At 43.2% G+C, this 26594-nt stretch overlaps 1 protein-coding gene across 3 annotated transcripts; it reads left to right on the top strand.

Moving 5' to 3' along the window:
* The first annotated feature begins 2603 nt into the window (after window positions 1–2603).
* On the top strand, window positions 2604–25447 carry LOC126997930 (sialic acid synthase-like). Of its 3 annotated transcripts, XR_007752505.1 has the most exons (8): window positions 2604–2951; window positions 4794–4925; window positions 10678–10893; window positions 11730–11853; window positions 17868–18094; window positions 19070–19240; window positions 19467–19705; window positions 21371–25447. XR_007752505.1 is itself a non-coding variant. In XM_050859179.1 (7 exons), exons 2-7 carry the CDS (start codon window positions 4797–4799, stop codon window positions 19650–19652), a joined length of 1053 nt encoding a protein of 350 aa, XP_050715136.1. In that variant the 5' UTR covers window positions 2604–3074; window positions 4794–4796; the 3' UTR covers window positions 19653–25447. The 3 variants fall into 3 exon arrangements, 2 of the variants coding, with proteins under 2 accessions (XP_050715136.1, XP_050715135.1); XM_050859179.1 differs by having other exon boundaries at window positions 2604–3074; window positions 19467–25447; XM_050859178.1 differs by having other exon boundaries at window positions 2605–2951; window positions 19467–25447.
* Window positions 25448–26594: the final 1147 nt, after the last annotated feature.

Here is a 26594-nt window from a genome sequence, read left to right as displayed (position 1 = left end):
CTCTCATCTTCTTCAACACTAAACATCCTCGGTCTATCCTTAACTCAAAATCTCAACTGGAAACTTCATATCTCTTTTCTTACTAAATCAGCTTCCTCGAGGCTGGGCGTTCTGTACCGTCTCCGCCAGTTCTTCTCCCCAGCACAGTTGCTATCCATTTACAGGGGCCTTGTCCGCCTTCGTATGGAGTATGCATCTCATGTGTGGAGGGGCTCCATTCACACAGTTCTCGGGGACAGAGTGGACTCTAAGGCTCTTCGTCTCATCAGCTCTCCTCCTCATACTGAAAGTCTTCTATCTCTTAAAGTCCGCCGCCTGTTGCCTTTCTTTCTATCTTCTATCGATATTTTCATGCTGATTGCTCTTCTGAACATGCTAGCTGCATGCCTCCCCTCCTCCCGCGGCCCTGCTGCACACAACTTTCTACTTATGCTCATCCCTATACTGTCCAAACCCCTTATGCAAGAGTTAACCAGCATCTTCATTCTTTCATCCCTTACACTGGTAAACTCTGGAGCAGTCTTCCTTCGTCTATATTTCCTCCTGCCTTTGACTTGAATTCTTTCAAGAGGAGTGTATCAAGACACCGCTCCTCCCGAAATTGACCTCTCTTGTGGCCGCTCATAACTTTTGTCTCTGTAGGAACAGCGATTAGCGGGCTCTTTCTTTACACCTTTTTTTTGTTGCCCTTGAGCTGTTTCTTTAGCTGTAAAAAAAAAAAATCTCAGACGATTTCGGCTCTCACAACAAATATTTTCAAAGACCACAAAGGAGACCAGTCGGATTCTCATGAGTGTTTTCCTTTCATTCATTGTTCAAAGTCTTGTCAAACTATCAAAAGGTTCATAAAATTACCCATGGAAATACTAACAACAGCCTCTACGACAGTCTTATCAAATGTGGGTGTATAAGCCCCGAAATATCTAAGAATGGCCTTAGTGTCATTGGAAAACAGAGAGAGAGAGAGAGAGAGAGAGAGAGAGAGAGAGAGAGAGAGAGAGAGAGAGAGAGAGAGAGAGAGAAGAATGGCATAACAATCTATAACCGTATAAAAAGAACAGCAGTAGTAATAGCAGTGGTAGTAGAAGTAGTAGTAGTAGTAGCAGCAGTAGTAGTAGTCGGAGTAACCACCACCACCAACACCACCAACAAAACAAAAACAAAAACAAACACAAAAACAGAAACAAAACAACGTCAACAAACAACAACAGGTAAATAAATGACCCACTAATTAAAACATTCACTTACCTTTCGTGGGCTTTGACGGAGGGGGAGGAAGTGGTGGAGTGTGTGTAGAGGGCTAAGAGGAGAGGAGGAGGAGAGGGGGACGGGAGGAGAGTGGAGAGAGAGGGGGGAGTGGTGTCTACATCCTACCACGCCCGCTCATTCTCCCCACCCTGCTTGCCTCTCTCTCACTCTCACACTCTTTCTCTTTCTCTCTTTTTTCTTTCACTCACACACGCTCCTGAAAGAAAGAAGGATGAGCTACTTTAAGCGCATAATTAAACCAGACTATAATTAGTTCTATTTGTCTCTTGCAAATTCATATACGAAGGGGAGGAAAAAATGCGGAAGAGGTGAAGGACGAGAGAGAGGATGAAGGAGAGGAAGAAAAAGTAAGCAAAATAAGTGTAGAGGTGCAGGAGAAACATATGAGGAGGAGAGGAGGATGAGGAAGATGAGGAAGGTAAATATTAAAAAGAGAGAGAAAAGTAAAGAAAAATCAGAAGAGAGAGGACGAGGATGATTCAGAAGAAAGAAAATACAAAAAAAAAAGATAAATTGAAAAGTAGTGGAGGAGGAGGAGCAGGAGGAGGAAGGAAGAGAAGTATGACTTAAGGAAGAGAAGATGAAAGAGACGACGAAGAGGAGAGAAACGAGAGAAATTAGAGGCAAGTGAAGAAGGAAGAGGAGGAGGAGGAAGAGGAGAAGGAAGAGGGGGAAGAGAACGAAGAGGAAGAGGAGGAGGAGGAAGAGAACGAAGAAGATTGAGAGGATAAGACAGTTGAAGACGAGCAAGAGAAATGGAAAAGAAAATAAGACTCAGATCCTAAAGGGACATCAGAATCGGATTATTAAAGCTAAACCAGCAAGGATCACGTGACAAATATATATAAACAACACCTCTCCATAATTAAGCCATTATACCCCTATTTAACACCTTCTCCTATGGTTGAAAATCACAGAAACGCAATTATCAGCCTTATCATCAAGGAGAAAAGAATAACAAATAAAGAGCTTGTAAAAAAAAATCTGGTAGCAGTTCTTGTTCATTATTTCTCCGATATAAGCAATTGACATGGTATACTGGGGCCTAATAGTGATAGATGATGGACTTCGGGCTGAGGAGGCAGGGCGTGCTGACAGTCCCGTGCATCACCGGCCACCAAAACAACCAGAGAGAGCAGAAAACAAAACCCCTTTAAGAGACAGACTGAGCCTTTCCCACCCTTGCCTGGAGCCACTACCATGTCTAGCGCTCTGTTTCTCTCATACACGCAAGATACAATTCAACAGCCTCTGACGGGAGAGAAACAAAACCCTAGAGACCTTTCCCTGTGTCCACAAACTCACCAAGAGGCTCAGGAGTCACCAAAACGGAGAAATTCGCACATGCAACACCGAGTCACCACTGAGAGAGAACAGCCGCGCCAGCTGGGCCGAGCGGCGCCTCATCGCACTAAACGAAGATCAATGTGAACCTACAAACCTCCTTTATAAGTACCTATACTCTCCTCCTGAGCCTTCCCCGCGCATTCCATAAGTCAGATTATGCGCATGGAAGATCAAATATACTGCAGGACGCGTAGGAATCGGTGCATGAGGGCGTGGGGCGATAAAATTAAGGAGATAAGTGAGAACCGGGTTGAGCATCCGTGGCGCAAGAGTGTCTGAGGTCCTGCGCGGAGGCTGCCAGCTCGTTCATGTAAACAAAACAGGGACACCCGCAGGTCAGTTCTACGCTTTTCTCCCTCCATTCCGCCCTTTCCCCGGCCCCTACACCATTGTTCTCCTCCCCGCGTCACAGCCCAAGCCACATTCGAGCCAAGAGTACGGGAAAAGAGACTAAAGAGGTGAGAAAAGACCCGTTTATCCCCTTCTGTAATGCGTTCTCCCCGCCGCTGAGGCTAAGAAATGCAAGGAAATCTCTCGTTACTGCAAGAACCATCAACGTGCAGTGCTGGGCAAGTCTACGTATCTCCTTCTCCTTGAGTCGCAGGAGGAATAAACTACCACAAAGAGGAGGAAAGAGTAAAAGAAGGGGATTTGGGAAGATAGTGAGGTGCTTGTATTGTTCTGGTGGTGGTGGTGGTGATGATGGTGGTGGTGGTGGTGGTGGTGGGCGTATCCTTTTACCCCTTCTACTGCATTATCATCACCATCATAACCCACCCCCACCCACCCTCCGTCACGGTCTTATTCCCCCGCTCCCTCCTCCTCTTCCTCCACCTCCTCCTCCTCCTCTCCTGCAACGTCTAGCATTACGGCAAACACTTAAATAGACGAAACCAGTTGTTGCTTTCATAATCGTCTTTATTTCATTGTATCTATGTTTTCCTTCATGTCTTTTGTACTCCCAAGGCTTTCTTATCATGTTCTCCTCTATCTACCTTCATGTTCCGTTGTATTAAAGTGATTCAAACGAGGTAATTGAAGCCTACGTGGGTGTGGTAATATGGCGGAAGGATGATGATGGTTTAACGGGCTATAGTCAGATTCTAGTGCATGAATGGGTGGGGTAAGATGGCGATGGGCGTGGCAGGACAGCTATGGGCGTGGCTACAGAATAATGACTTCAGGGGGTGTACCAATATGGCGGCAGGAGGGACGTGTAGATGGAAATATATAGAAGTAGAGTTAACAGGACTAGGTTGTTATAATGTGTGGGTGCGGGTGGGTGTGGGTGTGGGTGGGTGGTAGTGTGTGTGTGGGTATGTGTGTGGGTGTGTGGGTGTGCAGGCGTGGCTATGAGAGAAGTGGTATTGATTATAGCAATGTGCTGGTGGTGGTGGTAGTGGTGGTGGTGGTGGTGGTGGTGATGATGGTAGTGGAGGTGCTGGTGGTGTTGGTGGTTATGAATTCCAATATATCACGATTATTATGCACTCTCTCTCTCTCTCTCTCTCTCTCTCTCTCTCTCTCTCTCTCTCTCTCTCTCTCTCTCTCTCTTACCGACAGTAGTAGTAGTAGTAGGGGTAGCAGTAGTAGTAGTGGTAATAGTAGTAGTGGTAATAGTAATAATAGTAGTAGTAGTAGTAGTAGCAGTAGTAGTAGTAGTAGGAGGAGGAGGAGGAGGAGGAGGAGGAGTATCATCATCAGTAGTAGTAGTAGTAGTAGTAGTAGTAGTAGTAGTAGTAGTAGTAGTAGTAGTAGTAGTAGTAGTAGTAGTAGTAGTAGTTGTTGTTGTAGCAGTAGCAGAAGACGTAGTAGCAGCAGCAGTAGTAACTTTCAGAGCCAAAAATTACCTTTTAAATCTTAACATCCACACTACACTTCTTTCTTTTAATACGTGCACAGATATAGATAGAGACAAAATACATACCATCACGCATGCAACTAAACCCTTACTCTTTACCGTAATACAAACCACAAACCATTCTTCATAACACTAAACCGTATCTCATCACGCATATAAAACCCTAATTCACTACCATACACGCCACAAACTATCCTTTATACCACTAAACCCTAACTCATTCCCGTATACACACACTATCACTCATACAACCCATACCGTAACTCATCCCGGTACACACACGCCAGGCCTCATGAGTACTCCCCCTCTCCCCCAGGACATGGAGCCCCTGGAGCTGGTGCCCGGCCGCTACATCGGGGAAGGACAGCCGTGTTTCGTCATCGCGGAGATCGGACAAAACCACCAGGGGGACATCGACATCGCCAAGACACTCATCCGCAGGGCCAAGGTGAGGATACGGAGGGCAGGACACGTAAGCCCGTATTCTTAACCGTATCGAGGGCCGTATTCTTAAACATTTCGGGCTTACACACCTACGTAAGGCCTTCGTATACAGCTTGTGGGTGTTTTCATGGGTAGTTTTATGAGGCTAGTGAGAGTGTGCCAAGGGTTCTGCACCATGAATGCGAAAAACACTCCTGAGAACACGACTAATCTCCTCAGTGGACTTTGGAAATATTTGTTATGAGAGGCGGAGGCGTCTGAGAATATGGGTCCGCCACCTCAGTTCGCCTGTTTGAAAAGCCCATTGTAGTAGTTGTTCGGATTTTCATGGACTGTCTTGCGATCCTAGTGATAGTTTACCACGACTTCTACATCTTGAACAGGAAAATAACGCAGGAAAACCCGGATAATCTTCACTGTGCCCTTGGGAAACAGTCTTAATGGGAACGCGATGCGTTTAACAATATGGACCGCAGAGTGATGCGCAGGACGCGGAGAGCAGAACACGTAGAGTTATGCACCGGTGTTACTTCTGTCCTTGTGATTGCTCGTGTTCTTGTTCATGCTGTCGTTGCTCTTGGTTCTTGTTCATTTTCTTGGCTGCTGCTACAACTATTACTACTCTGCTGCTACTCCTACTGCCTCTACTAGTACCACTACTACTACTACTACTACTACTACTACTACTACTATTGCTGCTACTGCTACTACTTCTTACTATTATTGTTATTATTATTATAATTATTATTATTATTATTATTATTATTATTATTATTATTATTATTATTATTATTATTATTATTATTATTATTATTATTATTATTATTATTATTATTATTATTATAATTATTATTACCATTATTATTATTATTTGGCTCCTCCTTTTCCTTACAAAAGAGTTCCAAACTACAAAAGAGCCAATTTAATCTCGCTCGTGAGCTGCTAACCCAGACAACTTGGGAACCCATGAACTTCACTCCTGTGGAACGGCTTCAAGAACAAACTCCTAGAGGTAGAGAGAACAACTGTTCCCGTGAAAACTAGGAGAACAAATAATGCCATAAACCCACCATGGATGACTACCCAAGTTCGACGGGCGAATAATTTAAAGAAGAGAAAATACAACTTGCTAAAGGAAAACAGCACTGACGAGGCACGCGAACAGTACCATCAAAGCCTCAGAGCTTGCAGAACTCTCACTGGACAGTATAAACGCGACTATGAAAAGCAAATTGCACGCGAAGCCAAGTCCAACCCGAAAAAGGTTTTCACGTATATAAGAACCAAAAAGAAGACAAAAAGCAATATCGGTCCCCTAAAAGATGAAAGTGACGTACTAACCCAGGACAGCAGACAAATGGTCGAAATCCTAAACAAAAACTTCGCGTCTGTGTTCACGGTCGAGAACACCTAGTCCGTACCCAAGAGCCCTACCCCACCGATCGGAATCACACCCCTTGAAACTGGCACAATAGGCGAACGGGATGTGAAAAAGTACCTAGATAAACTCGAGACAAACAAGTCCACCGGACCCGATGACTTGTCACCCAGGCTGCTCAAGGAACTTAAAGGGGGCGGCTACGGGAGGTCCTCCTGCGCATATGGTACGTCCAATAGCCTTGAAATCTTCGTATGTTGTTTGTTGGTGTAAATGTAAGATATTCTGTGAATTTCACTAAATTCGGGTGAAGTTTAGAAGAGACTCAAACAAAGTGTATTTTTTTTTGTTTTGTTTTGTTTCACAGACCTTATCTTTCAGTTAACCTCGTTGAAAAAAATATCACAGAAACTTTGTTTACCTATCTACATTTCCCAGCTAGAAAATTTTTGATTTTTTGTTTTGTCTTCGAAAAAAAAAATTACAATTTTTTGTCACTTATAATTTTCTCCACTCTTTTTCCCGTTTTCTTTTGACATTTTTTGAAATTTTATAGCGGTCAAAATTTGTCCTTTAGTTGTAGTTTTAAATGATACCTAAGAAAAGTCGGTCAGACGTTTTACCGATTTTGTGAATTTTTTTGAAGTGTAAAAAACTACTTTTCGAGATATTGGCTCCTAAAGATTTTTTTTCCATTTCTCCCTGTCTTGCCATTTGTATTTATCTGATTGGCATGAACTTTTCACATATTATTGTGTGTACCTTGTTGACTTACTGGAGAATGATAAGGAATCTGGTCCCCCTTTATAAAAAAGTTTTAATCAATCAAAGGTAAGGGTGTCAGAAGGTCAAGGTGTTCCTGCATGACCATACTGGGCAATTCTGTCTCTCGAACAGTGTTTGTAGCTTTTTCTGGTTGCCTTGTGCTTGTAAAATCATTTGTAAGGACGTTTTTTGGCTAGAGTGGAGGGAAAATTGCAATGCACCTCGCTCGTTTGTGTCGCGTGAGGCGCTGCAGTGCCGAGCGGCTCGCCGCTTCCTCCCTCCTCCCAGCTCAGCGGGCCGCGCGGAATATGAAGATCACAAATGGCAAAATTTACTGAGAAAAAAATACTCTAATGCAATTTTACGTATATACAAGCATTGAATGATGCTGCATATGTTGACGCGTGTGTCTGGCTAAGACGCAACAGCGAGGGACATTTAAAAATGGTCTCCAGCAGGGAGGCGTTTTAATTTTACGAAAACAAACTCTATCACACGGAAGTTTACCGTTTCAAGGGCCTTTTGAGCTAAAAACCTCTATTTATCCGATTTTAAATTTATTCCTCGAAAAATAATACCCCGTAGCCGCCCCCCTTAAGCAACAAATCCTCAAGCCACTCACCGCCACCTATAATCTGACACTACAATAAAACAAAGTTCTAGAAGACTGGAAGCAAGTGAAGCGATCAACAAAGAGGGAGACAAAAGCGTGGCCTTAAACAACAGACCAATCACCTTGACCTCAGTGGCGGGAAAAATGATCGAGTTAAGTTCCTTGAAGACAATAGCATAATTTCCGATGCTGAGCACGGTTTCAGGAATAAGCGCTCATGCTTAACTAACTTACTGGATTTCTTCCAAGATATCTATGAAAACTGGGATAATCATATCCCCAGTGATGTTATATATCTAGACTTTCAAAAAGCCTTTGACAAAGTGCCACACGAAAGATCCTCAAGAAAAAAAAGAAAAAAAAGCCAGTAATTATCGTCCTATCAGCCTTACGACTGTCCTAATTAAACTATTCGAAAAAATAATTAGGGATAAAATGATCACTTTCTTCGAAACAAATGATTTGATAACTGATAATCAGCACGGATTTCGTAGTAACCGATCTTGCCTTACAGTACCAACTTAATAACTTTCTTAAATGACGTTTACTCAAGCTGGGACGCCCGTGCCCCATATGACGTAATTTACCTAGACTTTCAGAAAGCGTTTGATAAAGTTCCCCACGTTGGGCTTATTTCAAAACTGGCGTGCCCCAAGGATCGGTTATGGGGCCAACACTATTCATAATTTACGTGAACGATTTAAAGACTGATATACTATCAAAAGTAGCCAAATTCGCCGACGACACCAAATTAGGAGGTACGGTAACGAACAGTAAAAATTGCGAGAATATTCAATCAGATTTAATAAGACTTGCCGACTGGAGCGACAAGTGGCAAATGTGTTTCAACGTAGATAAATGTAAAGTAATGCACATAGGTGAAAAGAACCCTAACTTTAAATATCAGATTCAAGGACATGAGCTCAGCGAAGTAAAACAAGAAAAAGATCTTGGTGTCATTATCAGTAACACTCTTAAAATGAGCGATCAATGTACAGCGGCGAGTAAAAAAGCCAATATGATGTTAGGATTAATCTCAAGAAACTTTGATTTTAAATCACTCGAACTTATGAAGTGATTATATTCAGCATTTGTAAGACCACACCTAGAATACGCCGTCCAGTTCTGGTCACCGAATTATATCAAAGATCAGGTTTTGCTAGAAAAGATACAGAGACGAGCAACCAAACAAATTCCAGCGTTCCGTAACTTGCCGTATGACGAGCGTTTAAAGCGTTTAGATATGATTTCCTTAAAAAAAAAAAAAACGAAGGGAAAGAGGGGACTTAATCGAAGTGATCAAACTCCTTAATTGACTCGAAAATACTAACCCAGCTAGTCTATTTGAGAGAGACCCCAACACAATAACACGCAGCAACGGTATGAAGTTAAAAGGAAACAGATGTAACACATTGGTGCGCAGAAGGTATTTCAGTAATAAACTCGTCGATCACTGAAATAGACTATCGCCGTCAGTAGTGAGCGCACAGAGTATCAATAGCTTCAAGTCCTCATTAGATAAATACTTCAAAGATATAGGATTTTACTGACCATTTTCGTATGTTTCAGGCATACTGTAGCACGGCTCCAACCTGAAGACTTTGTGTTAATAACTTCCCCCACAGCTTAGGTCACCAGCAGCGTAAGTTAAGGGTAGTAATTTCCTCTTTTTTCTTTCTTTACTGTAAAATTTCCATGTCCCTTTCTTCCTTAAAAGCACATGGTGTTCTAACTTTTTCCTGCCGGCACGATGCCGGAGGGAGAGGTGGGTGGGGAGGAGCCTTCATCCATTCTGTCCTGTTCTACCACACGTAGATTACTAGTAGTAGCGGTAGTAGACAGACACCCTCACCATTTACCGCCAGGTCTTCTGGTGTCTGTTCTTCCTATGTATTCTTATGTATTCCTATGTATTCCTCCTCCTCCTCCTCCTCCTCCTCCTCCTCTTCCTCCACCTCCGTTACTTTGCTGCAGTAGGAGTGAATCGGACGGTTTAGTACGTTCACAGAGCCAGTGCTCTGATATGTTCCTTACAGGTCACTGTGTTGGTGGTAGCGAGTGTTCTAAGTGCTAATCGGTTCACGGATAGAGAAAGTCATATCCGCCAGGGTTACTTTATTTGGACAAACTTACAGAGGTCATCGACATAAACAAGACACTAAGAAAAGGTAAACGGGTACAAGGAAAGTTAACGATAAAGACGCGACACGGATTGAGACAAGTACTGGCGATGAACATATAACATGAAAACACTGATAATCTTAGTCTGTGTTTACAGCGCCCCATTTCCTTATGTCACTGAGGGGAAGGAGGACGGAATTCGAGCGGTGACTGCTACAACTGACGCGCCCGACGGATTCATTAAGTTAATCAAGCAGGCAGCGCCAGCTTTCTTTCTGTTGCCTGCTTATCCATGTCTCCATGTTTCCCTTTTCTGCAGAATTATACTTCTCCTATATTAAAGAGAGCAGATGTGTGGTTAGGTGCACAGGTGGATATGTGTACAGGTGTGTGTGTGTGTGTGTGTAATTCACTCACTCACTGTCAGATCACATGCTGGACTCATGATATCCTCCCGGAGAGAGCTTTTGCTTTTAATAGCATATCTATGAGCAAAGCTGGAACCTCATAAACCATCGTCCTCCTCCTCCTCATCATCATCATCATCACCACACCCAAACCCCTTACTCAAGAGGCGACAGTATATGCTCCTTGTCAGCGGAAAAAAACTTTCGGCCTGAGCGAGCCGAGAATTGGAAAGACAGACTTCTCTCATTCTTGACTACTGTGTGTGTGTGTGTGTGTGTGTGTGTGTGTAATTCTTGCCTTCTGATTCGTGAGTAAGAACGAAAATACAATTGATTTTACATAAAGAAATAAAGTTAAAAAAAAAATAATAGAAGTAAAATAAAAACAACAAAAACAAAGTTGTAAGTAAATGAATGAATAAACAAATAAACAAATAATTGAATATAACTAATCACCTTCCATTTTTTCCAGGAATGCGGGGCGGACTGCGTCAAGCTCCAGATGTCTTCGATCGAAGACAAATTCAACAAGCAAGCTCTCAATCGACCTTACGACTCCGAACACTCCTGGGGCGACACCTACGGCGACCACAAGAAGCACCTCGAGTTTAATTACAACCAGTTCCGGGAGCTGCAGGAGTACGCGAGGGACATAGACATGCCCCTCACCGCCTCGGCTATGGATATTGTGAGTGTGTGTGTGTGTGTGAGAGAGAGAGAGAGAGAGAGAGAGAGAGAGAGAGAGAGAGAGAGAGAGAGAGAGAGAGAGAACAAGGAAGAAAAAGAAAGAAGTAAAGAGCAAGAAAGGATGAAAGAAAAAAGAGAGAAAGAAAGAAAAAGAATGAAAGAAAGAGTAGGGGAAAGAAATAAGGGAGAAAGAATGGAGAGAATGATGGGGAAATAGGGATTGAGAGAGAGAGAGAGAGAGAGAGAGAGAGAGAGAGAGAGAGAGAGAGAGAGAGAGAGAGAGAGAGAGAGAGAGAGAGAGAGAGAGAGAGAGAGAGAGAGAGAGAGAGAGAGAGAGAGAGAGAGAGATAATAGCACAAAGCCATGCCCGATATATAATGAATAACTGCTAAAATAATGATTAAATAATACAATTTTCCAATATCAATTTCACTCACATGTTCTTCTTCTTCTTCTTCTTCTTTTTCTTCTTCTTCTTCTTCTTCTTCTTCTTCTTCTTCTTCTTCTTCTTCTTCATCTTCTTCTTCTTCTTCTTCTTCTTCTTCTTATATTATTATTATTATTATTATTATTATTATTATTATTATTATTATTATTATTATTATTATTATTATTATTATTATTATTATTATTATTATTATTATTATTTTATTTCTTTTCTTCTCCTCCTTCTGCTTCTTCCTCTCACACTCTCACCTTTTTCTTATCCTTCACCTCTATCCATATTACCATCACCTCCTCCTCCTCCTCCTCCACCTCCTCTTCCTCCTCCTCCTCCTCCTCCTCCTCCACCTCCTCTTCCTCCTCCTCCTCCTCCTCCTCCTTCTCCTCCTGCAGCCGTCGGTCCACACTCTCAGCGCCCTCGACGTCCCATTCATCAAGGTCGGGTCAGGTGACATCCACAACCTGCCTCTCCTCCGCACCGCCTCCACTTCCAACAGGCCCCTCGTCATCTCCACAGGTGAGGCTCGCTAACCTGGCGCACCTGTTCATTAGTGTTACAGGTGTCTTGTTAATCCTGCACAACTCACGACTTGTATGCTCCTCTGTTGAAGGTTAAGCTGACGTTAATTAATCCCTTACATGACCACCTTTACACCTGTTCGTCTACGAAATCGTCTCTTTCGTTGATCCCTTTCACACCTGTTTTGCGTCTCCTCATCTAGATCTATCTGAATGAGGAATGCAGCGTCCTCAAATTCCCCGAGCTGTTTTTCCCCCTTTTTTCTCTCTCTCTCCTGTTCATGCTTCTTTCTTTGGGTAACCGGGGAATTAATCCTCCCAGGCGTCCTGGGTCTCTGCCTTATGGTGAGCAATCAGTCCAGTCCCTAGCCCTAATACGGGCTGGTTTGGGGGAGGGGTTTGAACCCCCCTCCCCCCACAAAAAACTACCTACCCCAGAAACAAATTAAAAAGTAGTGCTCGCGGTCGAGGCTAGCGCCTCGATCCCGATCCGGTCTTGTTGGGGGGCCCGACCGCGCGGCAGGCTTCCACGATGCATCCGCATCCGGGAAGCCTGCCGTCAGTGACGGGTGCAGGGCAAAGCCTAAGGGACCCCTGCACCTCGAAGGAGGAAGGGCCCCCTAGGGCCTAGCCCCTCTTTTTGTATTGGGGGTGGCCGGGGTGAAGCAGAGGATGCGCCCGCCCGCAGAACCAGCCCCGGGGTTAACTTCGGAAGGCTCTGCGTGTGGGCTCCTGGAACGGCCGGAGCCTCTCGGACGATTATCGACTATAGCAAATGAGTTCAGAAGGCTGAGGGTGTGAAATGCCGGAATTTTCTCTTTACTACGCTTCCACACGACCTCTGCGTGTGACGAAACACACGAGAAATTAATCCAGACAAGGATAGGTTTTGAAGGCGCCGGGAGATCGAACCCGCGACCAGCGAGACGGGAGAGCCACTCCTTAACCAGTCGGCCAAAGAGGTACCCCCCTCGCAGAGTGAGCTATGGGAGGCTCACCCATCAGGCAAGTCGTGCACTACAGGTGGACATAGTGGCACTCTCTGAGACGAGAAGGCCTGGCAGTGGCGAGATTAGTTAGGTCGCGGCCACACAGGGAGGGAGAAAGCGAGTGAGAGCGGGAAACTTTAATACGTTAAGCAATGGAGGTGGCCACACTGGCAGCGAGCAGGTAATGGCAAAAAAGCGATCTGGTAGGCTAGAAAGCGAGAAGTGTTGACGGTTAACTTTTCTCGCGCGAGATTGCTCGGTCAGAAAGTGACATCACAGACATGCTTCTATATTACTATATTATGTACACTAGATAGGTCATTTTGGTTAACACTGCTAAACGTAGCAGTGATTGCAGAACTCGAATACGCTTGTGAAAACTCAATAAAACAGAAACTAAATAAATAGTGACGAGTTGAAGTTAAAGAATCATTCCGTAATGTTTATAATACATTTTACATAGAGCAACCATTTGTAGCGGCTGTGAAATGAGTACTAAAATAAGCAATTCCATCTTATGGAGAAAAGCCTCCTGAACACGATGATGAGATGATGATGATGATGAGATTTTTCATAAAACGCCAAATAAGTTTTTCGTGTGGCCACAGAAACTCGCCTTGCCGCTCTCGCTCATGCTCTGGCTCCCTGTATGGCCGCAGCCTAAGGGGGGGCACACCTTCTACTGGTCCGGCATTTGCAATGGCCTCCATCTAAAGGGGGTAACTATGGGCATCTCCAGCCATCTGCTGCCATTTGTGATTGAGGTTGCTCCGGTTGATGAGCATATAATGCGAGTGAGGCTGAAGCACACGCCAAACTCGACAACGTATTAGACCAGTGCCCTCCCCGGGACACACTCATTGTCCTGGGCGACTTCAGTGCAACTACTGGCACTGACAGGGTTGGCTACGAGCTATGTGTTGGTCCCCATAGTTCTGTTACCAGGAATATCAACAGCTCTCTCCTCCTGGATTTTGCAAAATCCAGAAGGTTGAGAATTGGGGGTTCCTGGTACCAGAGACCAGAGCTACACCGCTGGACTTGGTATAGCGATGCCGGAGGGGTAATTAAGGAGATTTATCACATACTCGTAAGTACTCATTGGAGGATTCTTCAGAACTGCAGGGTTTACCGGAGTGCTGAGTTCTTTGCAACTGACCATAGGCTTGCTGTTGCAACACTCAAGCTTCATGTCAGGTCAAGAAGAATCCCGAGATGCAACAATACTGCGTTCCATCTCGATAGGTTGAAGGACCTGGCATATGCTCAGGAGTATGCAGTGACAGTCTCAAATCGGTTCGATGTGCTCGGCACCCTGGAGGACCCTGTAGAATTGTGAGATACCGTCAAAGGTGAGACTCTGCAAGTTGCCAAGGAGTGCATTGGAGAGCGCCCAAGATCTAGGAGTGGCTATGCCTCGGTGGAGACGCTGGAGAATATTGAGGAGAGTCGAGCTGCCAGACTTAATGGGAATCAGGACGAATACAGGGCTCTGTAGCGTAGGACTAGAGTTCTACTGAGGAGAGACAGGGAGAGGTATGTCAGGGTCTCGCTGAAGAAGTCGAGGGACATTTATATGCGAATGACCTCCAACCTGCTTACCGAGCCCTGAATAAGCTCCGCTCTAAGTCTCCCTCTCAGGTGAGCGCTATCCGAACAGCTAATGGCTGCCTCGTATCGGACACGGATAAGCAGAGGGCTCGTTAGGCTGAGTATTTTAAGCAGCTGTACATGGCGGACCCTCCACGTGGGCGGCTTCCAGTTCCTGGGTTGCAGGTGGCGGATGCTGATCCACCCATTGACGAAAGCCCACCTTCTCTGGGCGAGATCAGAGAGGCTGTGGCAAAGTTTAGGGGTGGAAAGGCACCTGGCACCTGTAACATCAGTGCGGAGCTGCTCAAAGCTGGAGGTGAGGCCATGATCAGCGGGTTGCATGCGGTCTTGAATGCCGTATGGCAATCCGGTACCTTTCCTCATGACTGGAAGAAGGGGCTGGTCGTCCCTATCTGGAAAGGGAAAGGGGACCGACAGGACTGCAACAACTACCGTGGTATTACACTGCTCAGTGTGTCAGGCAAGGTGCTTGCCCACCTGTTGCTGATGTGAATTCGCAGCCACCTGCTAAAGATGAAGAGACCTGAATAGTCTGGGTTCACGCCTGGTAAGTCAACAACTGACCGTATCCTAGCGCTTCACGTACTGGTGGAGCGCCGACGTGAGTTTCGACAGGGGATGCTTGCAGCCTATATCGATCTCAAGAAGGCATTTGATCCCGTGCATCGCGAGGCACTCTGTGATCTTCTGCGACTCCGCGGGATTCCTGCGTGGACTATTGGTTTGCTGACTGGCCTGTATTCTGGGACAGAGATTGCTGTGAAGTGTATGTGTGGGGGGGGGGTGTCCAGTTTCTTTCCCGTGAATGCGGGAGTGAGGCAGGACTGTGTCCTTGCCCCATCGCTTTTCAACACTTGTATGGACTGGGTGCTGGGCAGAGTTGTGGACCAGAGTTATTGCAGAGCATCCATTGGCAATACCAGGGTCACTAACCTTGTTTTTGCCGATGATGCAGTAATCCTGGAGGTTTTCGTGATGGCTCTCGAGGCACTGCACGAGGAGGCGAAGCCCTTGGGATTTCAGGTCTCCTGGGCCAAGACCAAGTTACAGGTGTTTGGAGGCTTGCTAGATGAAACAGTACAGTCTGTTCATGCGGTGGCGAGGGCGTTGAGATCTCAGAAAGTTTCACGGATCTTGGTAGCGTAGTTCATAACAAAGATGAGTCTAGCCAGGAAGTCCTACGGTGGATTGGCTTGGCCCACGGTGTTATAGACTCTCTCAACACGAGTAAATGGCGTTGTCTTCAAGTTCCTTGTACTCACCGTCTAACTATATGGTTGTGAGACATGGATACTAAATGGGGACTTTGAGAGGCAGATTGACGCCTTTGGTAATAAATGTCTTCGCAGAATCATGGGATATCTCTGGAATGACTTTGTGTCAAACCGGTGACTACTCCGTGAGATTGATTAGACATATACGTATTACCTGCATAGACCGTCAACGCCAACTCCGGCTATACGAGCACGTGGCACGTTACCCTGAAGCTGATCCTGCTTATTGAGTGAGTGGAGGAGGCCAAGGGGACGCCTACGGAGTTCGTTTTTTGAGCAAGTCGATAGATCTTGCCGGGAGGTACTCGGGTTGGGAAAGGACCCCCGGGCTTGTCGTCGTCGAGTGGTTGAGGCGACGCTCCCCCCCGGCGTATGCCCCACTGACTGATTGATTGATAACTCTTTACTCACTTTGCTCTCGCACATACACACTCGTTAACCGTACATACTTTACACACACACACACACACACACACACATTTACCGACAGACTTTACGCTTTAAACACCTGTTGATAGTTAAGTACTGTATATATGCCTACAGTTTCTAGTAGCTAGCGTTAAGTACTTAATGTGTGTGTGTGTGTGTGTGTGTGTGTGTGTGTGTGTGTGTGCTGGGAGAGAGTTATACATATGTTTGGTAGGATTAAACGTGTTATATGTCTCGCCCACACACACACACACACACACACGCAGACCTTGAGGCTATACGTAATTCCCAGACAGAAATAGCCGTGTCCCCACCAGGTAATTAAAAGTAATGGCACTAATACGTTTCGCTACTCTGTTATTTGCAGCTTAATTGATATTCGTAACGACCCAGCATTACCATGAATAAATTATCCGACCTGGCAGTGTGTTAACTATATTTCACAGTAATTGCTAAGGAAATATATGTAATTATAATGCAAAGAATAATATGCGAGAGCTTCAGGATACAAATTTATTAGTAACTTAAATAACTGCCTGTAGCTTATCCCATGTAATTATTTCAATGAACATAATATCAGCATTTTTTGTTAATAATACTTTCAAAGCTAAGTATTTACCCTCTAATCTGTTAATTATACTGTACTGACTAAAAAAAAACTAATATCTCGTGTTAGTTGCTGTGTGATGTGGAAAGCAAGACGCGAATATGTGAGGCGTAGGAGGAGGAGAAAGTGGAGCGTAGAGTGAAGTGCAGGAGAGGGTGAAGGTGTAGGAGGTTAACATATTCTAAGATCGGCCGGCAGGAGAAGATTAAGAGAGAGTTAGTGTAGGGGAGGGAAAAGTTATTGATGTAGAAGGATGAAAAAAAGATGCGTAAGGAAAACAGGGACGTAGAAGTAGGCGAAAGAGGTGTAGGAGAAGGTGATATTAGAAGATAGGCCATGAGAAGAAAAAGAAGAAGTTAGTGTAGGGGGAGGAAAATTTAGAGATGTAGAAAGGTGAAGAAAAGATAAAGGATGCGAAGAAAGTGGAGACGAAGGAGGAAAATAGGGGAAGGAAAGTAGGTGAAGGAGGTTAAAATATCAATAGACAAGTCGTAAGAAGAAGATTGAGAAGGATATAATGTTGCAAGAGGAAAAAATATAGATGGAGAAAGATTAAGAAAAGATTAAGGAAGCGGAGAAAGTGGAGATATAAGAGGAAAATAGGAACAGGGAGAAATTATTGAAATGGGCCGTGAGGAGTTAGTGTAGGAGGAGGAAAAGTTAAATGTGATGATAAAGGAAAAGAAGGTGGAGAAAGTGTAGCAAGAGAATAAGGGAACGAAACTAGGTAAAGGAGATTAGGAAAGTATTAGAAGATTAAGGGGTTGGTCTATAAAGAGGAAAGGTTATCGAAGCAGGAGAAGGAAGAAAAGATAAAAACAGGAGAAAGTGGAGAAGGAGCAGGAGGAAGGAGAGAAGCAGTGAAGGTGGAGGAAGTGATATTAAAAGATAGGCCATGACAGTAAGAATGAAGAGTTAGTTTAGGATGAGAAAAAAAAATGTAGATGTAGAAAGAGGATGTAAAGAAGGCGCAGAAGGAGATACAAGAAATGAAGAAGGCGATGGAGAAGGCGCAGTAGATGTAAGAGTAGGCCTATCGTAATGTAGGCTTTGAGAGGCCTTTCCCTGGGCAGCATACACACTGTCTCGGCACACACAGGTATGTCAGATATTGGCTGGGTGTCTCAGGTGTACGAGGCCCTCACCGACCCCCCCGCCCCCCTGGTCATCCTGCAGTGCACCTCCGCCTACCCCACGCCCCCCGACCAAGTGCACCTCCGCGTCCTGGACACCTATGCGCAGATGTTCCCGCACGCCCACATCGGCTACTCCGGGCACGAGCTCGGCATCTACGTCACCATTGCGGCTGTCGCCAGGGGAGCAAGGGTAAGGCGCCTCGCAAATTTTGTCACTGGTAATCTTCTTCAGTTAGTTTGATTTTAAACCAATTAAAACCCAGAGAGTCAGTCACCTCACAGTCCTCAGTTGCTCGAAACATATATCGCAACAATATTCCAAGCAACTTTAAACCTCCTGCTTCTCCTAATCTCAGATGTTCTAAAAATACCTTGCAACAATATCTCGTTTCTAAGCAATATGAATCGACAACGTCACTTGAATCACTTCCTTCCGTCTTCAGGGTCTCGAAAAATAGCTCGCAAAATATCCACATTTTTAGGCAGCTTCAAACCCCATCATCACCTCCTTCTGTTCTGATGTGGTCTAAATATAACTCGTAGGCGGTGGCTGAGTGGTAGCGTGCTGGGCCCACATTCACCGTGTGATGGACGACACGGGTTCGAATCCCCACGCTACCACCTCGGATTTTTCAGTCACCGCCGAGTGGCTTAAAACTACCCACATGCTGTCCTGAAGACCACCCATCAACCCGGACTCTAGAGGAAACCGTCCAAGTGAATCAAGAACGAGTTCCGGGGGGTAGCATGAGCCAAGAGAAGATGGCGCCACTATAAACACTTGCCTGCGCCAATACGGGCTGGGGCCGACTACCATCCAGGCCCCTCAATCAAGCCTACCGGCGCTTTAGGCCTAGACGTATAAAAAAACAATATCATGCTTCCATGCAACTAAAATCCTCCCCCAGCATCATGTCCCTCTGTCAACAGGTGGTCTAAATAATAACTTTATAACGTTTCTGCACAATTTTAGACCCCAGTGTCACCACCTTGTATACTCAGATGGTAAAGATACAACTCGTAGCAACATCACATATCAAAGCAACTAAAATATTTCCCCAGGACCATATTCTTCTGTCAACAGGTGGTTCCAAAATATATTTCAACCATATAACGTTTCTATAGCAACTGTAAACCTCTAAGTGTAATTTCTCTCAATCATCAGGTGGTGGAGCGTCACTTGACCCTCAACAAAAACTGGAAGGGGAGTGACCACGCGTGTTCCTTGGAGCCCCACGACCTGCGAGAATTGGTCAACGCCATTAGATGCGTTGAGGCAGCCCTGGGAAGCCCTCTCAAGGCATTCCAGCCCAGCGAGGACGTGTGCCACAGGAAGGTAAGGCTGTGATCAGGAGGTTTGTGAAAAATGGAAATAGAAATATTTAGCAAGTGTATATGAAATGTACAAAATATTCAGCCCTAGACGATTCAGAGCATATTCCTTCACCTTAACTCCACCATTTCTCATTCAATATGATTACTACTTCTCTTACGTAGCTTAAAATAAGAGAGAGAGAGTAATTCCTAGTCACTTCCAATATGGTTCTTCCTCCTCCTCATAGCTCGGCAAAACACTGGTGGCAGCGCAGCCGATCAAGGCGGGACAGAAGCTGATGGAGTGCGATATGGTGGCCAAAGTCGCGGAGCCTCGAGGAGTCGCTGCCCACCGTCTTGAATCCCTCGTCGGCGGCTACTTGAACAGGGACGTGGAGCAGGACGAGAGCATAATGGAGGCGGACGTGTTGTGAGAGGGTGGTGCGCGTGTCCTGGTCTTGGTCTTGGTCTTGGGCGTGTACAAAGCGTAAGAAGTTTTCATGGCCTTGTAACTTTAGTGTGAGTTGAGTTTGAGTTTTGAAATGTGTGTGTGTGTGTGTGTGTGTGTGTGTGTGTGTGTGTGTGTGTGTGTGTGTGTGTGTTCAAATTTTGGTTTATTTATTTACTAACCTGAAATTCTTTACATCACTACTGTGTCTACTACTACTACTACTACTACTACTACTACTGCTACTACTACTACTACTACTACTACTACTACTACTACTACTACTACTACTACTACTACTACTACTACTACTACTACTACTACTACTACTACTGTTACTACTACAATAAAAAAACACTACCTCTACAGTCGTACCAAGTATGAGCCGAGTGAGTGTGTTGTGTGCCTGAACATAAAGTTATGACATAGCATAATCTTTATTTTTTGTTTAGCTTCGTCTCGGTATTGGAGAAGCATGGCTGGCGTCTCTTAAAGATGTTACGGTGCATCATAAGTTATTGAGAATCACATAGTTTTAACGAGGAAAATTTTTCCATAGAAAATTATAAAATTGCATGCTGCTAAAAAAAATAATTTGCTCATTAATAATATGGGGGTAAAATGTTTTGATTGTAAAGTAGAGCTGAAACTGTGAGTCGCAGCATAATTCAAATTAGGTTAAATTGCATCATTCTTGTTTTGTTAAAAATCGACCAATGATAGTTTCGAAGCGCTTTTGACGCATTAATATCGCTAATGAATTACTTAAGCTTTGAGGTTCTTGACTGGCAGACCTTCTGGAGGAAAAATAACAAAAAAAAAAAATTAAGCCAAAGAAACACAATGATTTATAATTAAATGGTTATCAGTATGCAAACTTTAAGAACTCTAATATCATTTGTTTTTGTAATATTTAAGAATTGTGGTTATCTACTACTGGATCATATTACATCATCGTGAATTCATGGCTTTGATATGTATATGAAAATTATTTAAATAAAACTTTTCTGATATAGGGAAAAGCATCACGTACAGTAAAAATTATATATATATTTTTTAAATTCAACACATTTTTATCACGTTCACTTTATTTCATAGTGGGTGACACGTTTCGTAAGTCATTGTATCGGTGTCATTTCTGCCGTCACTCCTTGCAGTGTTCCCGGTCTGCTCACGGCGCCCCCCAGTGCAGTATTGATGATCCCTGGGTTGTTGTTATCATTTCTTCATCTCATGTCCCCCGTGTTTATATGGCTTTATCATGCGAATTTCATAAGGTTGTTGATATTTATAATAACGCGTAGAATGGAAGTGTATTTCACTTTTAGATTGATAATCATCTTAACTTTATATCTACTTATATTTCCAAATTTATATATGTATGATGGAAATATTTTGGAAAGCTATCAACACGTACAAGTATTTTCATAAGTGCTAAGCCATAATACAGTTATACATGACATTTGCCAAAATATCCATTTAATAACATAGTTGGGAGATAAATAAATAACATTATCATTTACACAAACATTAGCTGCATGTACAATTATTATTTGATTTCAACAGGAACTTAATAATAGCATTTATTGTTCGTACGGCAACTGTAATCACGTTTTAAACATTTTGTGTGTGTAAATATGTAAGTTGGACATGTCTGTAGATTTACCTCCGCTATTGTACACTTTGTTTAAACCAACTCGGCAGATAAGCACCTCCCCCTTCCCGAAGAAGTGAAGATCATTACCAATCCACAAGCAAGTCACGCCACCTCTCCGACTCAGGCTGCCAGTGATTGGTGGACGGGGCCAAAGGTCACGCCTCCTCTCCAACTCAAGCTGCATATTACTGGTGGATGTTAGGAAAGGCTAAAAGTTATTGCTGGTTGATGAGTTGGAAGAGAGGGTCTTATTTGTGGGGAGGTATTTTAAACAGAGTATTCCTGTTAGTGTTTTACGATGGTGACGGTGGAGACACACGTATTTAGCCGCTAGGACAGTACGATGCATAAGAATCTGTGCTGCATATAGCCTTACCCAGTATGCTCAAGAGTTGTATTTGTGATATTGTTTCTCTTTCCTTTAGCTTCATGCATGGTTACCTACCTAGAATTACTCGATGTATACCGAGGCAGCTGTGATGTGTTTCTCTCTCTCTCTCTCTCTCTCTCTCTCTCTCTCTCTCTCTCTCTCTCTCTCTCTCTTTTCTCTATCTCTTTATCTACCTATCCATCCATCTATCTATCTCGATTGTGTGTGTGTGTGTGTGTGTGTGTGTGTGTGTGCGGGCATAGGCATTGGTTACACATACTGTCTATAGCGCTTCGGTGTTCAGTGTTTTTAGGTCTTCGTGGTTGTTACGCAATCGTTTGTTTGGTCCTCGAGATTGTCTTCGCTTCCTTCCTTTCAGAGTCTTCAGTTTTCACGTCAAACACGATTTATCACTGTAAAAGTTTAAATCACAAAATACTGTTAAAGTTTATGCAACGTGTCGTGTTTTTTGCAGCACCTGACCAATTTTAATCTTTTGTAGACACACGCACACTTGATTGGTTGGTTCTCTGTAACACGATCCTGCAAACTACAAGGATGCTACGAACAGGGTTTTGTGTCGCTGTGATAAAGAAGGAATTTTACTCTATTTTCTATGGAATGATTCACGTTACAGCCTCAAATATGCATAAATATTTAGTTATAGGATCTATAAAAGGTACAGTGAGCGACAAAAGTCGTGTCGTGAAACGTGAAAACCTGAGGCGACAGGATAAACATGTATATTCCGCAGTCCATCAATCACCCTCCAAAAACTTTGAAGAAGAAGAAGAAGAAAAAGAAAAAGAAAAAAGAAGAAGAAAGAGACACGGCCGGTTGATAGCACTGACTTGAGTTGCCATCTGGTTCATATATTTGTTAATTTTGGAGATGGACCACATATTTAGCCTGTCGCCTCATGTTTTCACATCTCACGGCACGACTTTTGTCCCTCACTTTACATGTATGAGCCCTTAGGAATCACACAGCCGCAAGCACCAGTTTGGAAAAGCTGCAAAACCCTATAAAGTTTGGTTAATCTATGCGTCCTAAGAGTTAATGTTGTGTATTTTACTTTTCAACACTGTTAGCTCATAATTATTGCCACAAGTCACACCTCCACAAGACACAAGATATTTGATAAAACTTATTGCAAGCACAATCTTTTCCGGCCCTGAGGGTGGTTGTGGCCTTGTGCTTCTAAGGGACTCGTATGTGCCAAGCAGAGCCAGGGAATAGGAGAGTCTAGCGAACCTCACCACAGGCGCCATAATGTTACCAAGAGAGCCGCGCGAAACTCAAACTAATGCTGATACATTTTGTGTGTGTGTGTTTGTGTGTGTGTCTGTGTGTGTGTGTGTGTGTGTGTGTGTGTGTGTGTGTGTGTGTGTTCTCTAGGTACTTCTTCGAGGTCCTGATGATACCTAGAGCACAAAAAAACACTATTGCATCAGCATCAATTTGAATTTCGCTTGTCTTTTTAGGTAACAACATGTTGCCTGTGACGCGGCTGGCCAAACTCTCCTGTTTCATGGCCCTGGTGCTAAGGTAAAATATAATATAGTGATAGACTGAAACTGCAAGATGAACAGAAATTTGGTGGACGTTAGATTTGCCGCCTCTATGTGAAGAGTTTTCAGGGTGGAGTAACATGGAAACGGAGTTGCATGCCATGTAAGAGTGTGGAGGGAAATATTTCTCGCGAAACTGACATGTCAAAAACTAGATTAGCGCTCCTGGTCTCTCAAAAAATATAGTGTGATTGTGCTCAGAACATTATGATCACTTAGTTTTTCTTCAAGTCAATGTTTTGTTGGACTTGGTAGTTTAGTGTGTTAGAGGGTCAAGTCGTGGAAGTAAAGAGCCGGGGAGAGCCAGTTCGAACCCCAGTGCCGCCGCGTGACATCAGGAAGAGCATCCAATCGTCGTATTAGTATTTATAAACTGTTACATGGCTAGTTTTGGCTTTTTTATTCCATTTTTGAGACGGAGTTAGTTGGAAGTGGTGGAGTTTCACAGATTAAAGGACACGCAAGATTTTTCAAACGTCGCATTAATATTCATTAACATTAACAGCTAAGCTGGCTTTTTATTCCATTTTTTTGGGGGGGACGGAGTTAATTAGAAATCTTGGATTCTTACAGTTATGTCAACATATTACAAACTCATTCATAAAAGAAAATATATTATAACTCAACAAAACCAACAAACCACGCCCTGAAAAACGGTCAAAAGGCAAATCAGCCACATCGTTGCTAATAAAGACTAATTAGACGTTTAAAAAATCAGGCATTTTACCCTAAGCCACAACCCCCCAAAAATGTCAAGAAGAAAAAGATCGTTTAGTGCTTTTTTTCTAGCTTTGTCACGCCACACTGTTCACACACGCAACGCTGAAACTATGACTTGTAAACATCTCGGACGGTTTAGTCTTTAGCTCTTCACATTGCTTCGGGGCAACGCTTCAAAGTTCATGTCTTCTATTTACTTCAAAGAAAATGATCGGATGTGACACGTTATTGAATTTCTTAACGGTTTTCTATATAAATTTTCCATGTGTCACAATAGCTATAAAGTCTTCTTTTCACACCAAGGAAAGTTATCGAATGTGGCTCGTTATTGAATTTTCAAGTATACTATTTAATTTTCCTTGAAGCACGAAAATTATATGTCATAATTTGTTTCAGGTTTCGTTATGCAATACGTCGTAATTCATGTAATTCCTGCTTGACGGAAGTACGAAAATAATTTGAAATTCACAATTGGTGTAAGCACTTGTGTGTGTTATTTTCTCCGAGACTTGAACGCTTCTACACCATTGATGTTTTTTAAGCTTAGCATAACATTTTCTTTCGGATTCTTGAGTACTGAACATTGTGTACCGATACTTCTCTGCTCACTTAGCCATTCCGTGTAATAAGCCAAGTTTTTACTTCTAGGCATAATAGGCTAAGACATCCCACAACAAACTCTTACTGCATAATATTGTAGATACTGACATTCTAAATAATCAATTGAAAAGTAACCACGCAAAAAAACATTCCTTTTTATCCCTATTTTTGGCTCTTATATACAAACTTCTTTGTCTGTGCCCTTTCACACCAATTGGAAAGTATTTTTGGAGTAGTTCTAAAGTCTGTCACAAACGCCATATTGATCTCTAGCCCTGTCTGTAGTGTTTTAGTATCTGTCTGTATCAGCTTCCGTCTCCACATTTGATGAAAGGATTTTAGAGGGAATTCAAGACAGTATTTCATCCACACCACAAACATACACTTCTATTTATCCTTTTAAAGTTTTCTTTATATTTTGTTTTTCATCTGTGTCCTTGCATACCGTCTGGATTTTTATTTTTTTTTATTTTATTTACACACTTACCTGCAAATCTTTTTATCCCTTGTTGGTGTTTTTACTCACATCTCTTTACCTTTGTAGTCGGAGTTTTTCTTTAGAAGGAGCCTGGCGGAGCCTTTCGTCTCCCTTGTCAGCAGTTGACGCCTAATCGATAGCAACTCAGGGTTTTCCTACGTTCTGTGTCGTCTTGGTGTCCAGCCCGTCATTAAACATACCTTTCACGATGTTTGAGTTTCTTCTGGATCTATAACGCGCCGGGTTACTGCTCCTGCTTCTGTTACCACTAATAATAATAATAATGTTACTACTAACACTATTACTACAACAAGTACCACTGCATATACTACTACCTATACTACTACATACGCTACAACTACATACACTATTACTGATATACCTCTAACCGACTAAGCATATATATATATATATATATATATATATATATATATATATATATATATATATATATATATATATATATATATATATATATATATATATATACGATAATTACCGCTATCCTACTACCACAACCGCCACCATCATAACTACTACTACTACCACTACTACTACTACTACTACTTCTACTACCACTGCTACTATTACGAACATCAGCCACGACTACTACTTCTAACACAAACACTACCATACCTTTACCAGATTGCAAATAACTGATAGCACGTCAATAGCGATATATCTTGTTCGTGGGCCAAACACATACCAGAGAGCGGCGGTGTGGGAGCAAGCAGTTGAGGCGCGAGGGAGCGGCGCGAACCTGGGCCAGTAGTTCAGCAGGTGAGAAACAGGTCAGTGAAACGCAGACACTTCGCTGAATGATTCATAGCAGCGTACAAGACACAGGTATCACAGTAATATCAGTGGGTGTGGAGGGAAATGGTCTTAATCCAGTACATTTTAACACCTTCTGGACACGATTATACACATGGCTTCGTTAATATAAGGAGAGAGTTTCAAGGTTTAAATAAATAATACACTCTGATACTGAGTGGTCAGGTTCAGCTATCGACTGACCGTCGGTGTGAATAATTGAGGCGGCACGCATGCATGCCTTTACACACACACACACACACACACACACACACACACACATCTTTCTTTCTTCGTACTGTATTTCCTCCTTCCTATGACTTAAATTCCCTCAAAACGTCTCCAAAACAAAGATTAATTCAATACTTTTTATGGCATTTGATTCTGTCCTTTCTTTGTGGGAGAATCGTGTTTTTTTTTTCTTTTTAACCCAGGCTTTTAGCCTCTCATTCTGTTTTCTCTACAGGAGCGGTGCATAGCGGGCTACTTTTTTTTTTTTTTGCTTCCTATGATAAAAAAAAAAATCTCGGACACACACACACACACACACACACACACAAATAGTTAATCGCAGGTTTCGAAATCTAGGTTACAGACCACCGCCCCAAAGCTTCATTCACTGTTCCGTGACGCCTCGACATTATTTTCGTGATTCTTGACATAAAAATAAAAAAAATGAATGTGGACTCACCTTTGTTTGTAGCCCAAAAAAGTTCATT

Source organism: Eriocheir sinensis, chromosome 13 (assembly GCF_024679095.1).
Source record: "Eriocheir sinensis breed Jianghai 21 chromosome 13, ASM2467909v1, whole genome shotgun sequence".
Taxonomy (NCBI): Eukaryota; Metazoa; Arthropoda; class Malacostraca; order Decapoda; family Varunidae; genus Eriocheir; species Eriocheir sinensis.
Note: the sequence above shows the minus strand (reverse complement) of the source record. Positions and strands in the feature narration are given on the sequence as shown.